The sequence below is a fragment of the Lampris incognitus genome, chromosome 14, assembly GCF_029633865.1.
Source record: "Lampris incognitus isolate fLamInc1 chromosome 14, fLamInc1.hap2, whole genome shotgun sequence".
Lineage (NCBI taxonomy): Eukaryota > Metazoa > Chordata > Actinopteri > Lampriformes > Lampridae > Lampris > Lampris incognitus.
Window position 1 is genome coordinate 24,762,520 of NC_079224.1, and position 22,056 is coordinate 24,784,575.

Consider the following 22,056-nt stretch of genomic DNA (forward strand, 5'->3'; position numbering starts at 1 on the left):
TCTAATGCTGCCGTAAAAATTGAGCCCGGAAATTACTAGTCACTAATCACAAAGATTTAAATTTCTTAATTTTATCGCGTAACTTCAAGTAACCCCCATACATATCAGCTGGTGTCAAATAAGCAGAGGTACTGGAAAAATTATCAGCTGTCTAGAGCAGAAACACAAGAGTTGTTGACCTCTCGCAACAATGGCTAAAATAATAATTTCTGCCAATACAAAAAACCAAAACAAACTCACCACTGGTTTCTTTTGCAACATGTGTTTTGCCACGTTCTAAAAGACGACAGTCTTTAAGGAAGCACACTGTGGCGAGTTTGGAAGAAATACCAAGGCAAATGTTCTTGTTGTTTGACTAAACAAGAAAAGAAAAAGCAGGCCTGCCTGTGACCAAACAGTTGGGACCTTACAACTTATAACAAAATAAATAATAAAAATAAACCTAGTTTTTTTGTTTTTTGTTTTTTTTACAATCCAAGCTTTTCAAATTTTGGATGCAACAGTAAATCTCAAGAGCTGCGAAAGTGGACACACACGCATATCTATATTACACATATATATGTCCATCTCTCTCTCGTTCTAATATACATACATACATACACACACACACACACACACACACATATATATATAGGGAGAGAAAGAGAGAGCGAGAGAGAGCGTGAGAGAATCCATCTCTCCCTCCCTCCCTCCCTCCCTCCCTCCCTCCATATATATATATATATACACACACACACACACATATATATATAATGTGTGTGTGTGTGTGTGTGTATAAAAATATTAAAAGGCTAGGTTTGTCCTTGTGGGACACGCTCTACATATGATACACACTGGAGGTTCATGGGTGATGAGACCAGAACCATAACAGACAACCCAAAGACAGGACTTAAATCGGGCAAGAGAGAGGGACAAAGACAGACATGGGGGGGGGGGGGGGGCGAGAGCGAGAGAGAGAGAGAACTGAGCATATACTGAGCATATACACCCAGGATGTTCTTTCGGGTGGTTGTGGTAAAGGGGTGGGCTGCAGCTTGTTAAAAAGCAAAGTAAAAATCTGATATTTACACTCTGAATACATTCAGGCAGCAAAAGGAGGGGCGGATGTGCGACCTCTCCCTCGTTACGAGGTACGTTTGGCACTGCTGATACTCTACCCATTCCTACACAGTTCCCTCTTTTCTTTCCCTCCTTCTGTCAGTCTGTTCACCCATCAATCACTCAAGTCAGTAAGTCTTTCTCCTGGCCCCCATGTCTCCTGTCCTGCGCTGCTCAGGGGGGATGTCGGGTTTGAAGTGGCAAACTCTGGGGCGTAGCCGGGAGGGTGCAGATCTTCCTGTCACTGTCTTTGGATAAGACAGGAGTCGGTAAGAACCCCCCCGACTTATGTTAATCCTGCTCGACATCAGCAGGAGCCTTTGGTTCAGAAGGCACGTGTGTGCATTTCTCCACAAACACCCTCCATTATATCTTTATTTATAATTGTCCTCTGATATAAAAACAGGCAGTGTGAAGACCACCCGGGGTCCATTCTCCCCATTTCAGATCCATTTCCCAGCATCATGTTTTGCAGTACTTTGGGAAAGGCAGAGGGAACCCTCTAGGTGGGTGTAAACTCAGATCCCGTTGGTCAGGTCCGTGATGACATTGGCCCTCACCAGTTTGCGGAGGAACTCCTTCTCCTTGGATATGTTATGTGTCCATGACTGTGGGAGAAGGAGAAAACAGGATAAGTTCAGAGCGATGTTATATTAGGACTACAGTGGCCCTGTATCCCATGATTCACTGTGGGAACACTGGCGAGTGATGAGGGATCAGGTGTCTTTCACCTAAAGGCTCTGGAAGGAAAATATGATTCTAAATTGGCCTTTTTACACTGGGATTCAGAATAAATGTAACACATCATACTCAAGAACACCTCCGCAACGCCCCAGTTCCATCTTGTTAAGTTGGGTCTGGCCAGTCCTCTATTGTAACTATGCTAAGATCCTCGCAATATACATTCATGTATAAGCCTGGATTGTTAAATACTGGAGACTGTGGTATTCACATGTGTGCGTGTCTGTGTGCACATGAGAGTATGAAGCTGTGCTACATTACTGTACTAGTCGCTGTGTGGTGAGATGGTCAGTGCGGTGGACTAACATGTTACCACAGTGTATGGTTCCTTTTGCTTTGCTCGGGGACGGAAAAACAGAGGAACAGCCAAAGAACAAATGAAAGGGGAGAAGAAAAGAGGAGATTAAGATACACACTGGAAAAGAGTGGAATGGTGAGCTCGGCTGGGCTGAAATTTGTCCCACAGCTGCCTCTGGTCTAACCTGCTGGTTTAAGATGCCCCTAAGGGTTTTAGGCCTGTCTGAATTGGCCCTACCACCGTGTGATGGATCACACTCCCCCCAACCGAACCTCACAGAACCACAAGATAGGGTTTCACTAGAACAGGCGACAACTGTGAGGGCTGGTTGATCAGTAATACGGCTGTTTTGTGAGAGTGTTGGTGTGTGCAAGCCACGACTGTTGGTTTCTCCAGTTGTATGTATTTGGAGCAATGGCTTGGTTAGACAAGTGCCATCAAACACACAAGTACTATGATCAACTCTAATCAGGATTAATCACTGATGACAGCAAAAGACAGATAGGATGAAGACGTAGTGTCTGTTGGCTGACCTGGCAATGTGGTCAATATGTAATACAGAACATTTCAAACTTGCCGTTGTAATTCTAGAATTATAAAATGATTTCACAGCACCAACGACGTGCAGTAAATCAAATGGCTTCAGAGGCTGGCAGTAGTTAAAGAGTTCCCAACACTAAAGTCAAACAGATTTCCATTAATTAGCCTTCTGTAGCTGCTGATGAGCATGTAAATGATGATGATGATGATTATGATGATGATGATGATGACAAATGCCATGTGTTCACTGGAAGTTTAGGCAAAGGTTATCATCATACTGAGCTCATAGTTTACACATCAGCAAACCAGTGACATCTTTGATTCCACCAGGCTTGAGTATAAACACCGGGATTAATGGCATGATGGGGAGTCATGAGAGCATTCATAAATTCATTGCTGGATGTAAACGCTAAAGCGAATGTTCGCCAGCTGCGTCGCGCGTGCATTCCATCCGGTTGGCGGTCGCATCATATCTGGCTCCTGGTCGTAATGTTCTTCAGCAGCATGGCAGACACAGCAGAGCAGCAAAGTTTTGGTGTTTTTGTGTCACCCAGTGACATGGGTGAATGAGCTACGTGTCAGTTACAATATATGTACAACTATTTAAAGTTGTTTTCTAGTTCAAATTGTTTCCCCATTTCTTGCCACCCAGTTGGCCCAGTTGCCATGAGAGAAGAACAAATGAACAAACAAACAAACATGATCCTGTTGCCTACCAACATGGGGATCGCTGGTTCAAATCCCAGTGTTACCTCTGGCTTGGTTGGGCAGCCCTACAGACACAATTGGCCGTGTCTGTGGGTGGGAAGCCAGATGTGGGTGTGTGTCCTGGTCGCTGCACTAGCGCCTCCTCTGGTTGGTCGGGGCGCCTGTTCAAGGGGGAGGGGGAACTGGGGGGAATAGCGTGATCCTCCCACGCGTTACGTCTCCCTGGTGAAACTTCTCACTGTCAGGTGAAAAGAAGCGGCTGGCGACTCCACATGTATCGGAGTAGAAATGTGGTAGTCTGCAGCCCTCCCCGGATCAGCAGAGGGGGTGGAGCAGTGACCGGGACGGCTCGGAAGAGTGGGGTAATTGACCTTTCACAAAGTACCTCCCCAGAACGGTGCTTGTCCAATCCTACCTTAGCAATGGTCCGTCAAGCTTTCAAACACACAACAAAATGCTGAAACGGTGTGCCTATGGGATCTGCAAATCGGATACTAGATATCTGAAAAGTTTGGAGGGGGTGTAATTGTCTTTCCCTTCCCAAAACCCAGAACGCAAGAAGTGCAATGTCAGCAATAGATTTCGCAGTATAGCAGACCCCATGGCCAGCTTAATCCACCCAAAATCAACAAAAATACCTGTCTGCTCCAAGCTAAGCTTGCTACTAGCTATTATTGATAGCTAATACAGCTAACGTATTATTACTGTTACTTTTACCCACACAATGCGCTGATTTCTTCCTTCATGTTTTGGTGTTTTCCGGCTACTTCTTGGATAGTTCTGAAATGCTTGACGGGCATAGCAACAGTAACTAAGGGGGGCGGGACTTTGCGAAAGGTCAATTGGCTGGGTACAATTGGGGAGAAAAAGGGGGGGGGATTTTGCATGATTGGCACTGCACACATTTTTCTACCTCCAGATGAACCCTTCATCCTTCACATTTTCCAGGGAATTCGTGACAAATGAATCCTGAGAGCGCAAAGCTGATGTGACCTATGAGGTCAGATGACATCACCAGCAGGTCATCATCAAAAAGAAAAAAGAAAAAAAGTGAATGACAGCTAGCTTGCGAAAACATGATCTGAGGTTCTTGTTTAATATGTAACAGTCCGGGACTCAGATGAGCTTATATGATATGTCTTAGTTATTATGGAAAATGTTGAGGTATCATTTGCAAGTGTGTTTCAACACTTCACTGGTGCAGGCTGCACGCATGTCCACACGCACTATTTCTGCGATGCTTCCAGAGGACACAGGCCTGAACACTAAACATGCTGATGTTCCTATAATAAGGCCCGGTCCATTTCAATTACAGTCAGGCAGACCCGCTTGAGTTGATCCCAACAGGGGAGGGGTTAAATCAGTAGATGGACCGAGGCCTCTGTATAACAGAGGTTGCTGAGAGGTTTGGTTGTTTGGTGCTCATGGGAACGGGCCTCACGTTGGTACTCAAGGCCCTGAAAAAGCACATTTGTCATTTAGAAAAATTTACAACTGTTTTTTTACAATACATTTTAAAGATAAAAGATTCAACATTACTTCATTATCAATTAAATACACTGTTATTTATTTATTTGGATTTTTTTCCCCTCCCCAATTGTATCTGGCCAATTACCCCACTCTTCAGAGCTGTCCCGGTTGTTGCTCCACCCCCTCTGCTGATCCGGGGAGGGCTGCAGACTACCACATGCCTCCTCCGATACATGTGGAGTCACCAGCAGCTTCTTTTCACCTGACAGTGAGGAGTTTCAGCAGGGGGACGTAGCGTGTGGGAGAATCACGCTATTCCCCCCAGTCCCCCCTCCCCCCCGAACAGACTGACCAGAGGAGGTGCTAGTGCAGCAACCAAGACACATCCACATCTGGCTTCCCACCCACAGACACGGCCAATTGTGTCTGTAGGGACACCTGACCAGGCTGGAGGTAACACGGGGATGCGAACCAGTCATCCCCGTGTTGGTAGGCAACGGAATAGACTGCCACGCCACCCGGACGCCCTAATACACTATTATTTTTTTTAAATAAAAAAATGTGTGATGTGTGATATTGTGTGTAAATGGCCATGTCTCATCACCATACGCTACTTTGTTCTTTTAATCTTGCTTTGTGTTTATTATTTAATTCCAGCACTGCTGGTGATTCTCTGTTCATACATATGGCATACAGATAGCATTTTTCCACATATGACTTGACAGTGCCTTCTGTCTCATTCCCCGTTCATGTAGGATGCCTCTTTTTTTTTTTTACTGTAAATCGCAGCATCTGTAAATCTGGTGTTTTTATCTATTTATTCATCCTTTCAGCATTCTCAATTTTTTGTGTAACTGCAGCCTGCCACATAGCTGCCTATTGATGTCATCCTCTGTGGAAACTGAACAAAACTCTTATTTCTTATTTCTAGGTCAGCACATTTTCCAGACATTTATAAATATGCTTTTAGTTTTGCTGGGTTAAATCTCTTGCTCCTGACAAATGCCTGCTGTGAACAAGTCGCAGATACATTCCTCATGATTGACTGTAAACTGAGTCGACCTGCGTATCACTAAATTGAGTTAAACAGCACTGAAATACAGCTTGGGACCAATGAGAATGATCTCGTTAAGGGAGTTTTCGAATAATCTGAGCGCGAGTTAACAGGGGTTGGATTGGTATAAAAACTGGTAAGCTTTGTTGGGACTTCCAAGTTGTCCAACAAAACTTGTTGGGATATTCCAGTAATCACACTGTGACTTAAGTGGGTCCCACTGTCTATGCATGAATTGGTGAAGACCTCTTCATATAGTAGTTCAAAACAATCAAGATTTACAGGCCATGATAAAAAAAACGTAATTTTTAAATGTTTTGCATAATACAATACACAGCAAAATGCGATTTAATTTTTCTTTCTGGGGATTTGAGTAGAAAACAATTATTAGATCCCTAAAAGACCGGCATCAGTCCACGCATCAGTTCTCTACACTCGGTCTAATTCATGGTAACGGCTCTGGGGTCTACCCCAGCAGGCATTGGATGGAAGGCGGGGAGACACCCTGTCCAGGTCACCAGTTCATCACGGGTCCCATATACAGTCACTCACACAATTATAAATATGTACGACTTAGAAACTCAAATTTGCAAAAGTTGCATGTCTTTGGACTGTGGGAAGAAACCGTATGCAAACTTCATGAAGATAGGCTGGAACTGAACCCCTCTTGTTGTGAGGCAAGTGCTAGCAACTAAGCCAAAGATAACACCCTCTAAAAAGGCAATCAAATATACAAATAAATTGTCAAAATATAAAAATAAATGGTCAATCAGCAGCAAAAAAAGAAGGTTCATAAGTGCAAACATCGTCTGTGTACAAGACTGAAGACTACTTGGCTGACATAAGTAGAAGGCTTTCCTATGGTTGTGGTTGGAACCAAGAAGCATGCTGATATTTTTATACACTCACTGTCAAAACACTGATACCAATTCAACGAATTTTCATGTACGGATAATCATTCTCTCCATCATTAAAAATAAACTCAGTCTAGAAACACTGACACCAATTCAACGAATTTTCATGTACGGATAATCACTCTCCATCATTAAAAATAAACTCAGTCTAGAAAGTTTCACATTGGCAAAGTTTCACCATTCAGTCAAGTAAACTGGTTGAAATTGCATTACACAGTCGCGATTGTGAAACAATAGCAACAATTAGAGATAATCCAGGGTCCTCCCTGGTCCACCCTTTTTGTGGGAACAAGGCCACGAAGAGTGAACCACTAGTTCTTTAAGGGTGTGTTTTCATTTGACGGTGTTCAACAGCTTGCAGCAATAGAAATCTGTGGTTGATCCGACAACCAATTCAGGCCCCTGCATTTTCCATGTTATGATGTGGGACAATATAAAAAAAAATACACACATTTGTGTACACATCGGGAGTATGCAGCGTACATCAGGAGACCCAGCTGCAACTCATCAGGGCCAAATCCACTCCTGTGTTTGTTCCCGAGGGATTTTCTGCATCATGTAAATATATAATTATGCTCAGACCTTTTTAATGGGACCCTGCTCCTTCCTCTCTCACGTCAGCAATACACTCATCTGCATGTCTCCCTGCTCCTTGCACCTCCGCATGAACTGTAGACCTTCGAGATTTATTATATTCTGAGAGAAAACATTGTAATTAACAGCCTGACTGTTTGTCAGGTCTAACCCATCATTCAGGAAGCTGAACACATAGACAAAGACTCTCGGTAACGTTCCCGCATATTTATCAGCCCCCGCAGCTTGGTCTTGTTTGTCAAATCACATTAGCTACCTCATGCTCATAGGAAGAACATATTGTTTTGAGGCATCACTATATACAAATGTGAGCTGGTATGACTACAATGATAACTAATACCTCACTATCTGTACTTTCTTTTTCAATTTCTTGACACTGAGTCTTATATTCTTCCCTCTCTCCTCTTATTACTTGATCCTAGCTTATCACTGCTTTTACTGCACCTACTGCTCCTGTACATATTGTTACTAGGCTATGGTCTCCGAGGTGGGTTCTAGTTCTTCTTCCGAGTGAACAGGAACAAAAAGAGAAACCCGGATAACATAGACGAGTGCCAAATTAAAGGAAAAACCTGAATGCTTGACCCCTACAGTGAGGGGGTCCAGGGGCTCTGTTATGCTGCGAGGGGCATTTTCCTGGCATGGTTTTGGTCCACTTGTCCCCTTAGAGGGAAGGGTCATGCAAATCAATAGTAATCACTTTTTTTTTTAAGAGTTCCCTCCCTTTTTTTCTCCCGTATTGTACCTGGCCAATTACCCCACTCTTCCAAGCTGTCCCAGTCTCCACCCCCTCTGCCAAGCCAGGGAGGGCTGCTGACTACCACATGCCTCCTCCGATGCATGTAGAGTCGCCAGCTGCTTCTTTTCATCTGACAGTGAGGGGTTTCACCAGGGGGATGTAGCGCGTGGGAGGATCACGCTATTCCCCCCCAGTTCCTCCTCCCCTCAACTGACCAGAGGAGGTGCTAGTGCAGCCACCAGGACACATACCCACATCTGGCTTCCCACCCACAGACACGGCCAATTGCGTGGACGCCCGACCAAGCTGGACGTAACACGGGGATTCGAAACAAAGATTCCCGTGTTGGTAGGCAACAGAATAGACCGCTACGCTACCCGGATGCCCCCAATCACCTTTATCCCATGATGAAACATTTCTATCCTGATGGGAGTGTTCTCTTCCAGGATGACAATGCCCCCATCCACAGGTGACAAAGGGTCACTGAATGGTTTGATGAGGATGAAAATGATGTGTGTGTGTGTATATATATATATGATGAAAATGATGTATATATATAATCCAGTGAGTCAAGTAAATTCTTCATGAGACAGTACAAGCCTGTTTCATGCCATAAGCAATCATCAGTTGTCAATAAAGCTACACGAGAAAGAACATACCATGTACTGCCTCGTCATGCACATCACGTGCACAACATCCAATATGGAGGGGAGAGGTGCGACCTTCAAAATTTTTTGAATGTCACACCTCTCCCTTCCCCATTGGATACACACACACACACACACACACACACACACACACACACACACAGTGGTGCTTGAAAGTTTGTGAACCTTTTAGAATTTTCTATATTTCTGCATAAATATGACCTAAAACATCATCAGATTTTCACACAAGTCCTAAAAGTAGATAAAAAGAACCCAATTAAACAATTGAGACAAAATATTATACTTGGTCATTTACTTATTTAGGAAAATGATCCAATATCACATATCTGTGAGTGGCAAAAGTATGTGAACCTCTAGGATTAGCAGTTAATTTGAAGGTGAAATTAGAGTCAGGTGTTTTCAATCAATGGGATGACAATCAGATATGAGTGGGCACCCTGTTTTATTTAAAGAACAGGGATCTATCACAGTCTGATCTTCACAACACATGTTTGTGGAAGTGTATCATTGGCAAGAACAGAGGAGATTTCTGAGGACCTCAGAAAAAGTGTTGTTGATGCTCACCAGGCTGGAAAGGTTACAAAACCATCTCTAAAGAGTTTGGACTCCACCAATCCACAGTCAGACAGATGTGTACAAATGGAGGAAATACAAGACCATTTTTACCCTCCCCAGGAGTGGTCGACCATCAAAGATCACTCCAAGAGCAAGGTGTGTAATAGTCGGCCAGGTCACAAAGGAACCCAGGGTAACTTCTAAGCAACTAAAGGCCTCTCTCATATTGGCTAACATTAATGTTCATGAGTCCACCATCAGGAGAACACTGAACAACAATGGTGTGCATGGCAGGGTTGCAAGGAGAAAGCCACTGCTCTCCAAAAAGAGCATTGCTGCCCATCTGCAGTTTGCTAAAGATCACACGGACAAGTCAGAAGGCTATTGGAAAAATGTTTTGTGGACGGATGAGACCAAAATAAAACTTTTTGTTTAAATGAGAAGTGTTATGTTTGGAGAAAGGAAAACACTGCATTCCAGCATAAGAACCTTATCCCATCTGTGAAACATGGTGGTGGTAGTATCATGGTTTGGGCCTGTTTTGCTGCATCTGGGCCAGGATGGCTTGCCATCATTGATGGAACAATGAATTCTGAATTATATCAGTGAATTCTTAAGGAAAATGTCAGGACATCTGTCCATGAACTGAATCTCAAGAGAACATGGGTCGTGCAGCAAGACAACGACCCTAAGCACACAAGTAATTCTACCAACGAATGGTTAAAGAAGAATAAAGTTCGTTGAAGGTGTTCTGTATGGAGGAATGGGCTAAAATTCCTCCAAGCTGATGTGCAGGACTGAGCAACATTTACCAGAAATGTTTAGCTGCAGTTATTGCTGCACAAGGGGGGTCACACCAGATACTGAAAGCAAAGGTTCACATACTTTTGCCACTCAGATATGTAATATTGGATAATTTTCCTCAATAAATAAATGACCAAGTATAATAATTTTGTCTCATTTGTTTAATTGGGTTCTCTTTATCTATTTTTAGGACTTGTGTGAAAATCTGATGATGTTTTAGGTCATATTTATGCAGAAATATAGAAAATTCTAAAGGGTTCACAAACTTTCAAGCACCACAGTATATATATAAATATATATAACTACGTTAAAAGAAACACTCAACAGTAGGGAAAGTGCTGGATATATATATATATATATATATATATATATATATATATATATATATATATATATATATATCCATTCCATCCATTATCCAAACCGCTTATCCTGCACTCAGGGATGCTGAAGCCTATCTCTCAGCAGTCATTGGGTGGCAGGCAGAGAGACACCCAGGACAGGCCATGCCGCCAGACCATCACAGGGCTATAAATATAACTATTCCATAAATTTTCTGTTTTTAAAGTGGCAATCTCAAAGATTTCTACTCTCCATTATGTTACTATCTATTGCTAACTTGACTATCTTTGATGATTCTCTCTGGTTGGTCCGCCAGACAGAAACGTCCACCTTGTCCCCTTTGGTGGGCCAATCACTGCTCGCTAGCTACATGAATGTCCTTTACCATCTTGTGTTAATATACTGTTCTTGTTGGACCAAGTGGAGCTTGTCTCCTGTTGGTCCACTGGAGAGGAAGTTGCCCCTATCCTCTCAGGTGAATCACTGCTTAAGTCAAACACAGCAGTTCCTATGCACAGCTTGAGATTTTTTCATGGACAGCGTTGAACCGACAGTTTTTTAAACTACAAACGCTTTCAGAAGCTTTCATGAATTGAGAGTGAGCTGAATCATTAATGTTTTACCATGTCGGTGGTAGTAATGAAACAGACATATGAAAAAGTTCAAGATAACCAGTTTAAGGGAATCCCTGCAACAGAGCAATAAATGGTAAAACAAATTGTGAAATATTAAAATGAACTTTGAATTTACAACATGTTCTATCTTAGTTGGTTCTCTTTTTGAAGCCTAAATATTCCAGATGTCAGTGCGAAATGACAAATAAATCACCCAAAAAACACAGCAGGCCTCACGTGCCCTGCTTTTAGGAATACTGGATAAATTTGAGCAAAAAAACAAAAACAAAACGAAAACAAAAATTCTCGTAACATAATATCATTCATATCAATTACAGGCAGTGATGCATTATGACACCATATGTGGACTATGCAATTTCACCTTTATACAATCCACTGTACTCCCAACAGTCCTCCCTCTGTGCTCTTTTCTCTCAGGTTCCTTTTCTTCCTCTTTTAGAGACCTGAATTTGGTTTAACTGCCTTTGGATGGGGTATGATGCCAATTAGTCCCTTTTGTATCAGACTCCTGATGGGTCATAAACTGTAGCATTGCTGCCTGTATAGTGGAGGTGTCAACTATAAAAAAAGGGGGGTGGGATGGGAGGAGACTCCAGGTGGTGGATGTTGTGAGTGACTTCAGATTCTACTAACAGCCCAGTTATTCGTCACTCCAATTTGAATTAAGAAATATGATTATACTTACATTTCACAAAGCTCCAATGATAACATCTGTAAGGGCCCCCCCTGTAAGTCAGGGCTATTGGAGAGAGTGAACCTCTCCTCTTCTCACTCTACCCCAGGGTCAACCTTTAGCTAGTATGTCAGTTACTTAGTTTTTCAATTACTTAAGAGTTAGCTTCCACTTTACTTGTTTTTATGTTAATTTCCACATTATTTCTTCATTAACAGGTGCATGTCACCTTTATGTTAAGGAGGAAGGAGATGTAAGATTGCAGCATGAACTGGGGCGTGAAGCCTTACCAGTCCTATGGTATGAATGCTATTTGGCCGTTTCAAAATGAGGAACACTCACCTCTTTGATGGCAGACATCTTTACATTCTCGTAGTAGTGCAACGGCGCGTGGGGGGTGTTCATATCGTAGCCAAAGCCAGCCACTGCCACCTCATCACAGTTATGCAGCGCCATTGTTATGGCAACCGTCCCCAAGGTCGGAATGTTCTACGGCAACAGACAGAATAAAGTGATGTCAGATCTTAACAGCTCATACTGATTTGCTGATGATTTGTAAATAAAGTCCAGAAAAAAAACCAATAAGTAATTTTTTTTACCATTATGGAGATTCTAAGTTCACTAAAAACAGAACAGATCATCTGTTTAACGAATGGAGCATGTTATCTTTCTGTCCATATTCATGCATTTCCATTGATCTTTCTGTCCCATTTTTACCAGCCCCTGCCTGCCTCCTTCCTCTGTAACTCTGTCTTTGTTCTGGCCAAGTGCTGTTAACTGGTCCTGAGCTGTGTGTGATTAACTGTTGGCTGTGCGTGATACTGCCTGCCCCCCGACACCCACAATGTGGCACAGGCTGCCCATGGTTGATGGGGGGGAAAGAGGTTTATGTATCTGTATGGGTGGAGAGACAGCGGGTGAAGGGACTGAGCAGGATGGAGGGAAGGAGAGAAGGAGGGAGGGCCCCATTTAAACCATTAGGCTGATTTGGGGCCCTAAGGGTAGGTGTGCCTGAACTACCATGCTAGGCAACCTCCTACTGTGTGTGCTGACACAAACATGCATGAGCACTCACACTCAACCTACATGCTACCATACGAAAACTATACTTTTATCCTTACCTTATAGTCACCTGTATATAGTCAATCCTTGTATATCTGAAGATTGTTGTGATGTTGTTATTCTATTCACGGTGAGAGCCATGAAACCGGAGTCAAATTCCATGTGTGTGCAAACTTACATGGCCAATAAATCTGACTCTGATTACCCAATTAACATTTGCTATATCTGCAGAGACAAACTATTATGATTACGGGACAAGAGGGTAGCAATGTGTCACACCACAGCCTACACCGTAGAAGATAGCAACGCTGCCACCCCCCACCCACCCACACACACACACACACACACGTAAGGGACTGACCACATGTTCAACACATGTTGCGGGGCAGAGTTCAAGTAGGGGTGTTGTGTTGGTGGCCCCGGAGGGCAGGGTTAGGGTGATACAGACCTCATGTCCCCTCCAATCCTCTCACAACATTCTCTTCCTCAACACATGCACACAGGAACACACATGTTATGATCACAAGGAGCAAGCACAAGCGAATACAAACAGATTGCTCTCACACACACACACACACACACACACACGCACGTGCACGCACACACACACGCACTTGTTTAATTTCAATCATTTCATGATGTTCAGTTTGTACTCCTTTGTTCTGTACCTTGAAGTAAATTGGACAACTTCATGGTGGTGGGCACAAACCCTCTCTATGATCAAAAGTGTCTGATACTGTAGCTACAAGGTAGGAAAAAAAATTACTATTAAAAGATGTTATGTGCTATAGTTCCGCTTTTCTGAAGCACAGCATGACTAGCAAATACCAGCAGGGGTTGCTGAATAATACGGACTGAGACAAAGAAAACAAAGACATTTCAAAACTCTGGAGCTGGGCCAGCTGAGTTGTTTCTGTTGCTGTTTGATGTCTAACCCTTACACCCCACAGACTCGGCTCACACTTGCAGTCTCGAAAGCAAGGTGGGTATCGGAGGGTGTCTAAAAACAACAGATATCTCCAAGTGTATGTGTGTCCACTACCTGTCTGTTTCAATTTGCTCACCCCGCTTGCTTTAATTTGTTGTGGTTAATCACACTGCTCAGAGAAAGAGGTCAGGATTCAAGTAGAATTTAACACAGCCTCTTTAATAAAGACAAAACTGATCAGACTCTTTTATATTTACAGACAAAACGGTGGGGCTATGATGTTTTTCCACGTCTTGACAAATTTAGCTGGCATCTAGTTTTTCAGTTCTTTCTCCTCAAATACAAGCTCAACAAGTTTCCCCCGCTGGATTTTATGTATCTTGGACCCAGAACTTCTATTCTGTCCTTGAAGATTTATTTGCTTGCTTCTTTGCACTCCTGACAAAATCTTTGACCTTTGAGGGGTTTCATTTTATCCTGTTAAATTCAGTGTTTTTATCCGGACAGCTTTTACGGGACTCAAATGAAACGTTTCATTTCCTGTGTTGGGATGGGTAGATGCAGCGCAGTAGGGTCACTGCAGAAAAGGCCGACCCCGGTTTGGGTGTGCGAGGGCTAACATTTGGGGACCTGACTTCTGTCACACATACATTGGTTATTGATAGTTACAGCCCTGCTCAATACGGACTTCCTGTTTGCTCCGCTTTTTAGGAGCGCACGTTTGTGCGATTTCACTTACACGTGTACAAGACAGAAACTGTTCAGAAGTACACTTATGCCACCTGGAGCAACATTAAACTTAACGGCAACAGTTAAAAAGTGAGCATGCTTGCTTGTGCTGTGTTTTCAACTCACCCCTTTGCCCATTAGGCCATTGTTGAGGGGAAGTCCGATGAACTGGAAGGCGGCCTCCTGGATAAAGTAAGGATTAAGGATCCTCATCTCAGTGGGCTCCCTGGGCACGTAGTGGGCAACTGACTTCCAAAACCCCTCTGTACCCCGCTGAGAGAGGGTGTGGGAAAAGAGAACACACGGAGAGGGCAAAACAGAAAGGTGTGGATGGGGGTGGGGGTGGGGGTGAGGGGGGATGCATTAGTAACAGAGGTCTGGTTTTTTTTTTTGGGAAACATCATGACTTTTTTTTCCCCCTCCCTGCTAGGTCACGAGTCGGGTAAATAACACAAAAAACTGACATTCATGTGATGACAACGTCTGCGAGGGACAGCCAACTGCTTTTCACCAGCCGAACATCAAAGACAGATTATCCTCTCCAACACTGACACTGAACACACAAGCCCACATGGCTGGAGCGCTTGCCCCACTGATTGGGAAAATGGCTTTTGGGCCCTTTAATGGCTGTGGGCTAACTCTGAGGACTGGGGGGGGGGGTCGGTAATTATCACCACGGTAGCAACAGAACCCAAGAGTCAGTCTGGGGTAAAGATGCCCTTGGGTGCTGACAAGGTATCAGTTTCCTGGCCCCCTTTCCAAAAAGTCATCATTAACAGGGGACTCACAAAACTGACTCAGGATCAGCATCTGTGGCCAAATATGCCCTACCGCTGGGGTCATACGCAGCACTGCCACAGGAAGTAGTATAAATCACACCTTGAACTTTGAGGGGGTTCTGGGAGGCCTCAGGTCCTCACACACAGAGCAATCATCATCATCATTAGTCGCCAGAGCAACCAGTCAGACAGGCAGGCAACATACACCTGAACAGAATTATGTACATTTAATAACACACACTTGTTCGACTCGGGCTTAATTCAGATCGGCCATTCCAGCGCAGCCACAATCACCATGACACTGGGAAACCGTCACCATTTGAAAAGGGAGCAAAAAGGGTAAAGAAAAAAGTCAAGGCTATATGTTGTGCAAATAAGCTATCTTTTACATCACATGCTTGCCTACATTTTTTTTTTAACCAAGGTTTAGGCAGTATGAGGACGGACCAAAAACCAAGCCCAGTTCTAACCCTAAACCCGGTCAGAACTGTTAATCAGGTCTGTCTTTTGAACACTGTCCAATTGACAGGATAATTGTACAACATGCTTTTCGTGTGTGAGCAACGGTGCAAATGTCTTCTTCCGCAAAACAGGCTTCCAAACTCACCTGACAGCGTGACTTCCTGAAAGGCATCAAGCCAGAAGGAGTCAGCAGATGTAAATGGGAATCACCTGTTCAAATAGTTAGGCACCCACCCTGTTGCCTTTGATACAGCAACGTGTGACTATGTGTGTGTCGGTGTGTGTGCATGCATGTCTGTACGTGTGTCTGTGCATGACTGTGTGTGTGTTGGCAGGGACAGTTTAAGTAGGTCTGCTGGCTTTGTGGCTACAACAGTGGCGGCTTGTTTTGAACTGAGGCTCTGCTCTGTGCCCTCGGCAAGCTGCAACAGGAACAGCAGCTCATCTCTCCTGTCAACACAGCTTGTGTTTGCCAGGAATCTTTTGGCAGTGTGGTTTAGATGTGTCCCTGCGCGCATGCATGTATGTGTTTATGTGAGCAAGCATCTGTGAATGTGCATGTGGAGTAAAAAGAGTAATGCGTTGGGTTTTTATTTTTCTCCCTGGAAGACGGTAAGGTGGTGAAACGCACACACACCCTCACTTTACCCTCAATGATTTGACATATACACAATCAACAGTGTCATGGGGTGTGGATCACTTTGAAGAGATTCAGACAAATGGCAGACAAAACACAGGTGGCATGGAATAGTTCTGCAAACCAATTAGTGGCTGAGGTTAGGACTTTCGTTAAGAGAGAAAGTTGGACAATTATTTAGTCTTTGCGACTATCCAAGTAAAACTAATCATTATTTCCAATGGGGGCATCAATAAAACCATCTATACAAGACCTTTGATTATCATCCCCCATGCCCGGGGTGGGTGAAGGTGAGGGACTATGTATAGGTGTTGATTTATTTGGCCATTCATCCTTCCATCTGGAGTTAAATCTGAGACCAGCAATCAAATTTAGATGAAACTTGGATTAAGATATACTTTATTAAATTCATCCTCTGCATTTAACCCATCCTAGCTGTGTAGCTAGGAGCCGCTGGCAACCACAGTGCAGCACCCGGAGACCAACTCCAGTTCTTTTTTCCTATTGCCTTGCTTAGAGGCACAGACAGGAGTATTAACCGAAACATAAATGTCTTTGATGGTGGGAGGAAACTGGAGCACCCGGTGGAAACCCACACAGACATGGGGAGAACATGCAAACTCCACACAGAAAGGACCTGGGATGGCTGCGGGTTCGAACTCAGGACCTTCTTATTGTGAGTTAACAGTGTTAACCACTGGGCCACCATGCTGCCCAATGGATGCTATGTTGCATCCTTACATTGCACTCCAGCAGTTACATGATAGAAAATAACAATGACGGGTAAATATTTTTATAAGTACTTTTATTTTCTACTTGTGTGTTGAGCCAGAGCAAAGTCACTTTCATATATGACAAATAAGCTTGAAACTTGATTGGCCTAACACAGTGACCGCTGCAGGCCCAAAAGATCCCAAACCTTTGAACAAACACAACTTTCTCATTGCTGTTAAGAGTCTTAAAGTTTGGTACACACATCCATTTCTAATAAGTGAGCATTTTTACGTATTGGAGCATTAAGCTCCATCCAGTAAATAGTATCCTGTAAATAGGATTTTGACACATTCCACTGCCACTATCTCTGTCCGGGGGGGGGGGGGGGGGGCACTGCATCATTTGTGGAGACAATATAGTGGAACCTGTTGCCTTGTTTCCAATGGGGGAAAGTGGTGAGACTATCTGAATAAGACATTGTTTCCAACGGTGGTGTCAATGGTGGTGAAGAAAATGAAAAAATAACACTCTACTCCCGCTTCAACTGCAATCCCTGGGGTCTCCTCCGGCAAGGCTCTCAACCTAGAATTATTTAGCTGCCAACAGTAGACGGCTGTTGTTATACTGGGCAGCTCCCAGGTGTAAATGTTTGCAATGGTACCAATTTGAGGTGGAGAAGAGGTAAGGAGGGGTTGGACAAGGGAAAACGTGCTTCACAAACCTTCCCAGAATAAATACAACTAAATTCCCCGTCGTAAGCAAAAGAACATACGCTGGTCAAGCTTTGTTGAATTCTGTAGCTGTTGTGCTATCGAAGAGAATTCAACATCTGTCCCCACTACAGGCCCCTGGGGAAACGGATGTGGTTTCCACTAAGGACTGACCAATGAATGACCTGTGTGCGTGTGTGTGTGTGTGAGAGCGAGAGAGTGAACAATCTCAGAACCCATCGGCTATCGTCTGACGACGATTTAGCTCTGGGGGCAACGGCCACTATTTAGGGGCTTCCAGTGTAGCTGCTGGCTTCCATTTCCTATGAAGACTTCCTCTTCCGTGTGCCCGTCTTTGTTTACAGTCTGACTAGCAACCTGAGACGCAAGAATGGAGTTGGAGTTGAGAGACGGTGTCTACGACCGTTTTTTTTTTATTACGAGAGTAGAACATTTCTTCACACAATACTCAAACATCGATACTTTTTGTAGGTGTTTTAGGTCCAGAGTCCAGACGACCTTTCAGCCAATGCATTCCACCTCTTTCGCTCCCCACATGGACTGTTTACCTGCATGCAACCAAAGCATGTTCCTGTAGAAATCACCGCCTACTCAAACATGATTGGCCAATACTACTCGGACTACAATGGAAAGGAGAATGCTTTCGATACCAAAATCTTGTCTCTTGCCTCCAGATTATATATATATATATATATATATATTTTTTTTTTCCATTCCTCATTTGTTGAGCACTTTTATCTATACCATTGATGGTTTCCAGGAAGAAAAAAAAAAACGCTATATAAGTATATAGAGCACCCAATGACTGTTGGGATAGGCTCCAGCATCCCAGCTTGGATAATGGACGGACATATTTTATATATATATATATATATACACTACCGTTCAAAAGTTTGGGATCACCCAAACAATTTTGTGTTTTCCATGAAAAGTCACACTTATTCACCACCATATGTTGTGAAATGAATAGAAAATAGAGTCAAGACATTGACAAGGTTAGAAATAATGATTTGTATTTGAAATAAGATTTTTTTTACATCAAACTTTGCTTTCGTCAAAGAATCCTCCATTTGCAGCAATTACAGCATTGCAGACCTTTGGCATTCTAGCTGTTAATTTGTTGAGGTAATCTGGAGAAATTGCACCCCACGCTTCCAGAAGCAGCTCCCACAAGTTGGATTGGTTGGATGGGCACTTCTTTGAGCAGATTGAGTTTCTGGAGCATCACATTTGTGGGGTCAATTAAACGCTCAAAATGGCCAGAAAAAGAGAACTTTCATCTGAAACTCGACAGTCTATTCTTGTTCTTAGAAATGAAGGCTATTCCATGCGAGAAATTGCTAAGAAATTGAAGATTTCCTACACCGGTGTGTACTACTCCCTTCAGAGGACAGCACAAACAGGCTCTAACAGGTACTATTTAATGAAGATGCCAGTTGGGGACCTGTGAGGCGTCTGTTTCTCAAACTAGAGACTCTAATGTACTTATCTTCTTGCTCAGTTGTGCAACGCGGCCTCCCACTTCTTTTTCTACTCTGGTTAGAGCCTGTTTGTGCTGTCCTCTGAAGGGAGTAGTACACACCGGTGTAGGAAATCTTCAATTTCTTAGCAATTTCTCGCATGGAATAGCCTTCATTTCTAAGAACAAGAATAGACTGTCGAGTTTCAGATGAAAGTTCTCTTTTTCTGGCCATTTTGAGCGTTTAATTGACCCCACAAATGTGATGCTCCAGAAACTCAATCTGCTCAAAGAAGTGCCCATCCAACCAATCCAACTTGTGGGAGCTGCTTCTGGAAGCGTGGGGTGCAATTTCTCCAGATTACCTCAACAAATTAACAGCTAGAATGCCAAAGGTCTGCAATGCTGTAATTGCTGCAAATGGAGGATTCTTTGACGAAAGCAAAGTTTGATGTAAAAAAAATCTTATTTCAAATACAAATCATTATTTCTAACCTTGTCAATGTCTTGACTCTATTTTCTATTCATTTCACAACATATGGTGGTGAATAAGTGTGACTTTTCATGGAAAACACAAAATTGTTTGGGTGATCCCAAACTTTTGAACGGTAGTGTATATATATATATATATAATCTGTTTATAGAGATTAGAGAGTGAGTGGTGTGTGTTTGTGCATCAAGAGCGATACCACTGCACCAGTGACAGACCATTTGAACATGGATAGAGCAGGAAACAATAGAGTGGCTGTGTATCACTGACTCACCCAGCCTCGACACAAACACACATATGGACAGCCATACACGCGCAAGGGTGAACAAGAGTGTGCAGCCAGGCTGCTTGGGGGGACGGTTGGTTGTGGCCGGAGAGGAAATGGCTGTTTCCCCTCTCCCACGACAGATTTATGGTTAAATTGGACTTGATTATGAAATTTAACTGTGCGCACAAGGCTGAGCACTACAACGTAGAACCTTTTAAAACAACCTTTAATTGGCAAAGGTAATTGTTTGCATTGCAGGGAATAGAGGTTTAATACTAGTTGCTTTGGTTAGATGAAAGGGCTTGGGCCTTTTAAGACAGTTATACTTCCAGTGGTGTTGATCCTTGCTGTCATAGATGACACAGCCTTTTAACACAGAACATGTTCTCACCAATGAGACAAAAGTCAAAAATCACCTTTAATATACCGTTTACAGGAAATGGATTGGATAAATAAACATTGATTTTTCTTGACAAGTTAATGAAAATTTGCAATGAGCCCTTAAAAAGGGGTTGCAAGACTAGGCTGGCTGAAGTAGCTTAACAAAAAAAGTAAAAAAGAATAAATGTATATAATTTATAAATATAAATTTTATAAATTTTTATAAATGTAATTTATTTAATTTACTTTTTTTTCGAAAAAAAAAGAAAGAAGACAAAGCTAATTTCCACATCTGAATACTGTAATCTGGAGAATTTCACAAGCAGGGAATTATAGGTGAAAAGAAGTATTAGTCCAGTTGCAGATTAAACAGTATGAATCAGACTTACGATCAGGCTCTGAAATTAACACTGGCCAAGCGCCAAATGCGGGTAGATTTTCTGTTTAGTGAGTAAATCTTGGAAGGCTATACGCCACATGGCAGGTAAATGTTTGCACCAAAATAGTCATGTAATAAAAAACTAAGCTGAGAGTTTCTAGCGTGTTTTGGTGTAACGGGCACGCTGCTACAGGCAGCTCATGAAGCAGCTTCTGGTCTCTGCTGTCTGTGTTGGAGTTTCATGGCAGGTAAGGTTGAGCTCTCACATACACACACTGTCACTTGCCGCTGGTCTGCCACTAGCTTCCATTAGACTAATTAAATAGTAGGGATTCACAATATCGGTACGTCATCGGTAATGGCTGATAAAAGCTTTAAAATTACTGAAAATTAACATTTCTGCTGATATGACAGGCCAATAAGATGACGCTTTAACTATGCCCATGTGATGTGAACCCTAGTGTGAGAATGACATCATCATGTCACTTGCGTCAAGCGTGAAAGAGGGTGCAACAAGTATATCTGCGGTGTGGCGGTTTCCGAAACGGATAGCAAAGTTGCTATTTGCAACGATTGTTCAGCACCCTCGTGTCAATCATGCGAGGAAGACCCAAACTGCATTCCTTCTACACTATAATTTAATTGCCCATCTTAAGAGCCATCCTCCCAATCATTACGAAAAATTTGTGAAGAACAAAGAGAAACAGGCACCAGCAAAAAAGAGACTTGATGCTCTCTGCAATTTGGTGGAAAAAAAATATGTGAATATATGGGTATCGAATCGGCAATTGGCTGAAATGAGTTGGAAAATATCGGATATCAGCAGAAATCCAGTATTGTGCATGCCTTTTCAATAGCTATTATGTGGTGATATTTACAAGGAGTAAGCCAACCTTTAAAACAAAAACCCAGTGACGAAAAGGAGGAGGAAGCAGTGGAAGTACATACAAAAAGAAAAACTTTCAAATCACTTTTATGTTTGATCCTTAAGTACATTTAATAGCAAATACTTCCGTAGAATGTTGAGATCAAGACTTCTTGAGTTATATTCGGGCTTGAATTAACTGTTGATCAATTCATTAAAATAATTTTCCTTCAAATTTTGCTCCGGCCTCTTCTTTAAGTCTGTATTCAACATATGCCTTATTATGTCAATGAAATGTACTGAAACAAATGTGTGTGTATATATATATATATATATATA

General features: G+C 42.8%; 1 protein-coding gene across 1 annotated transcript in view; it reads right to left on the reverse strand.

The window, feature by feature from the left end:
• Positions 1 to 782: 782 nt before the first annotated feature.
• Positions 783 to 22,056, reverse strand: part of st3gal3b (ST3 beta-galactoside alpha-2,3-sialyltransferase 3b) — a 64,939-nt gene continuing 43,665 nt past the window's right edge. The window contains exons 12-14 of the mRNA XM_056292803.1: positions 14,679 to 14,825; positions 12,176 to 12,322; positions 783 to 1,706 (exon numbers count right to left, since the gene is read on the reverse strand). Of these exons, the coding sequence (XP_056148778.1) occupies positions 1,617 to 1,706; positions 12,176 to 12,322; positions 14,679 to 14,825 (384 nt within the window). The 3' untranslated portion in view covers positions 783 to 1,616. The remainder of the gene's footprint in view (positions 1,707 to 12,175; positions 12,323 to 14,678; positions 14,826 to 22,056) is intronic.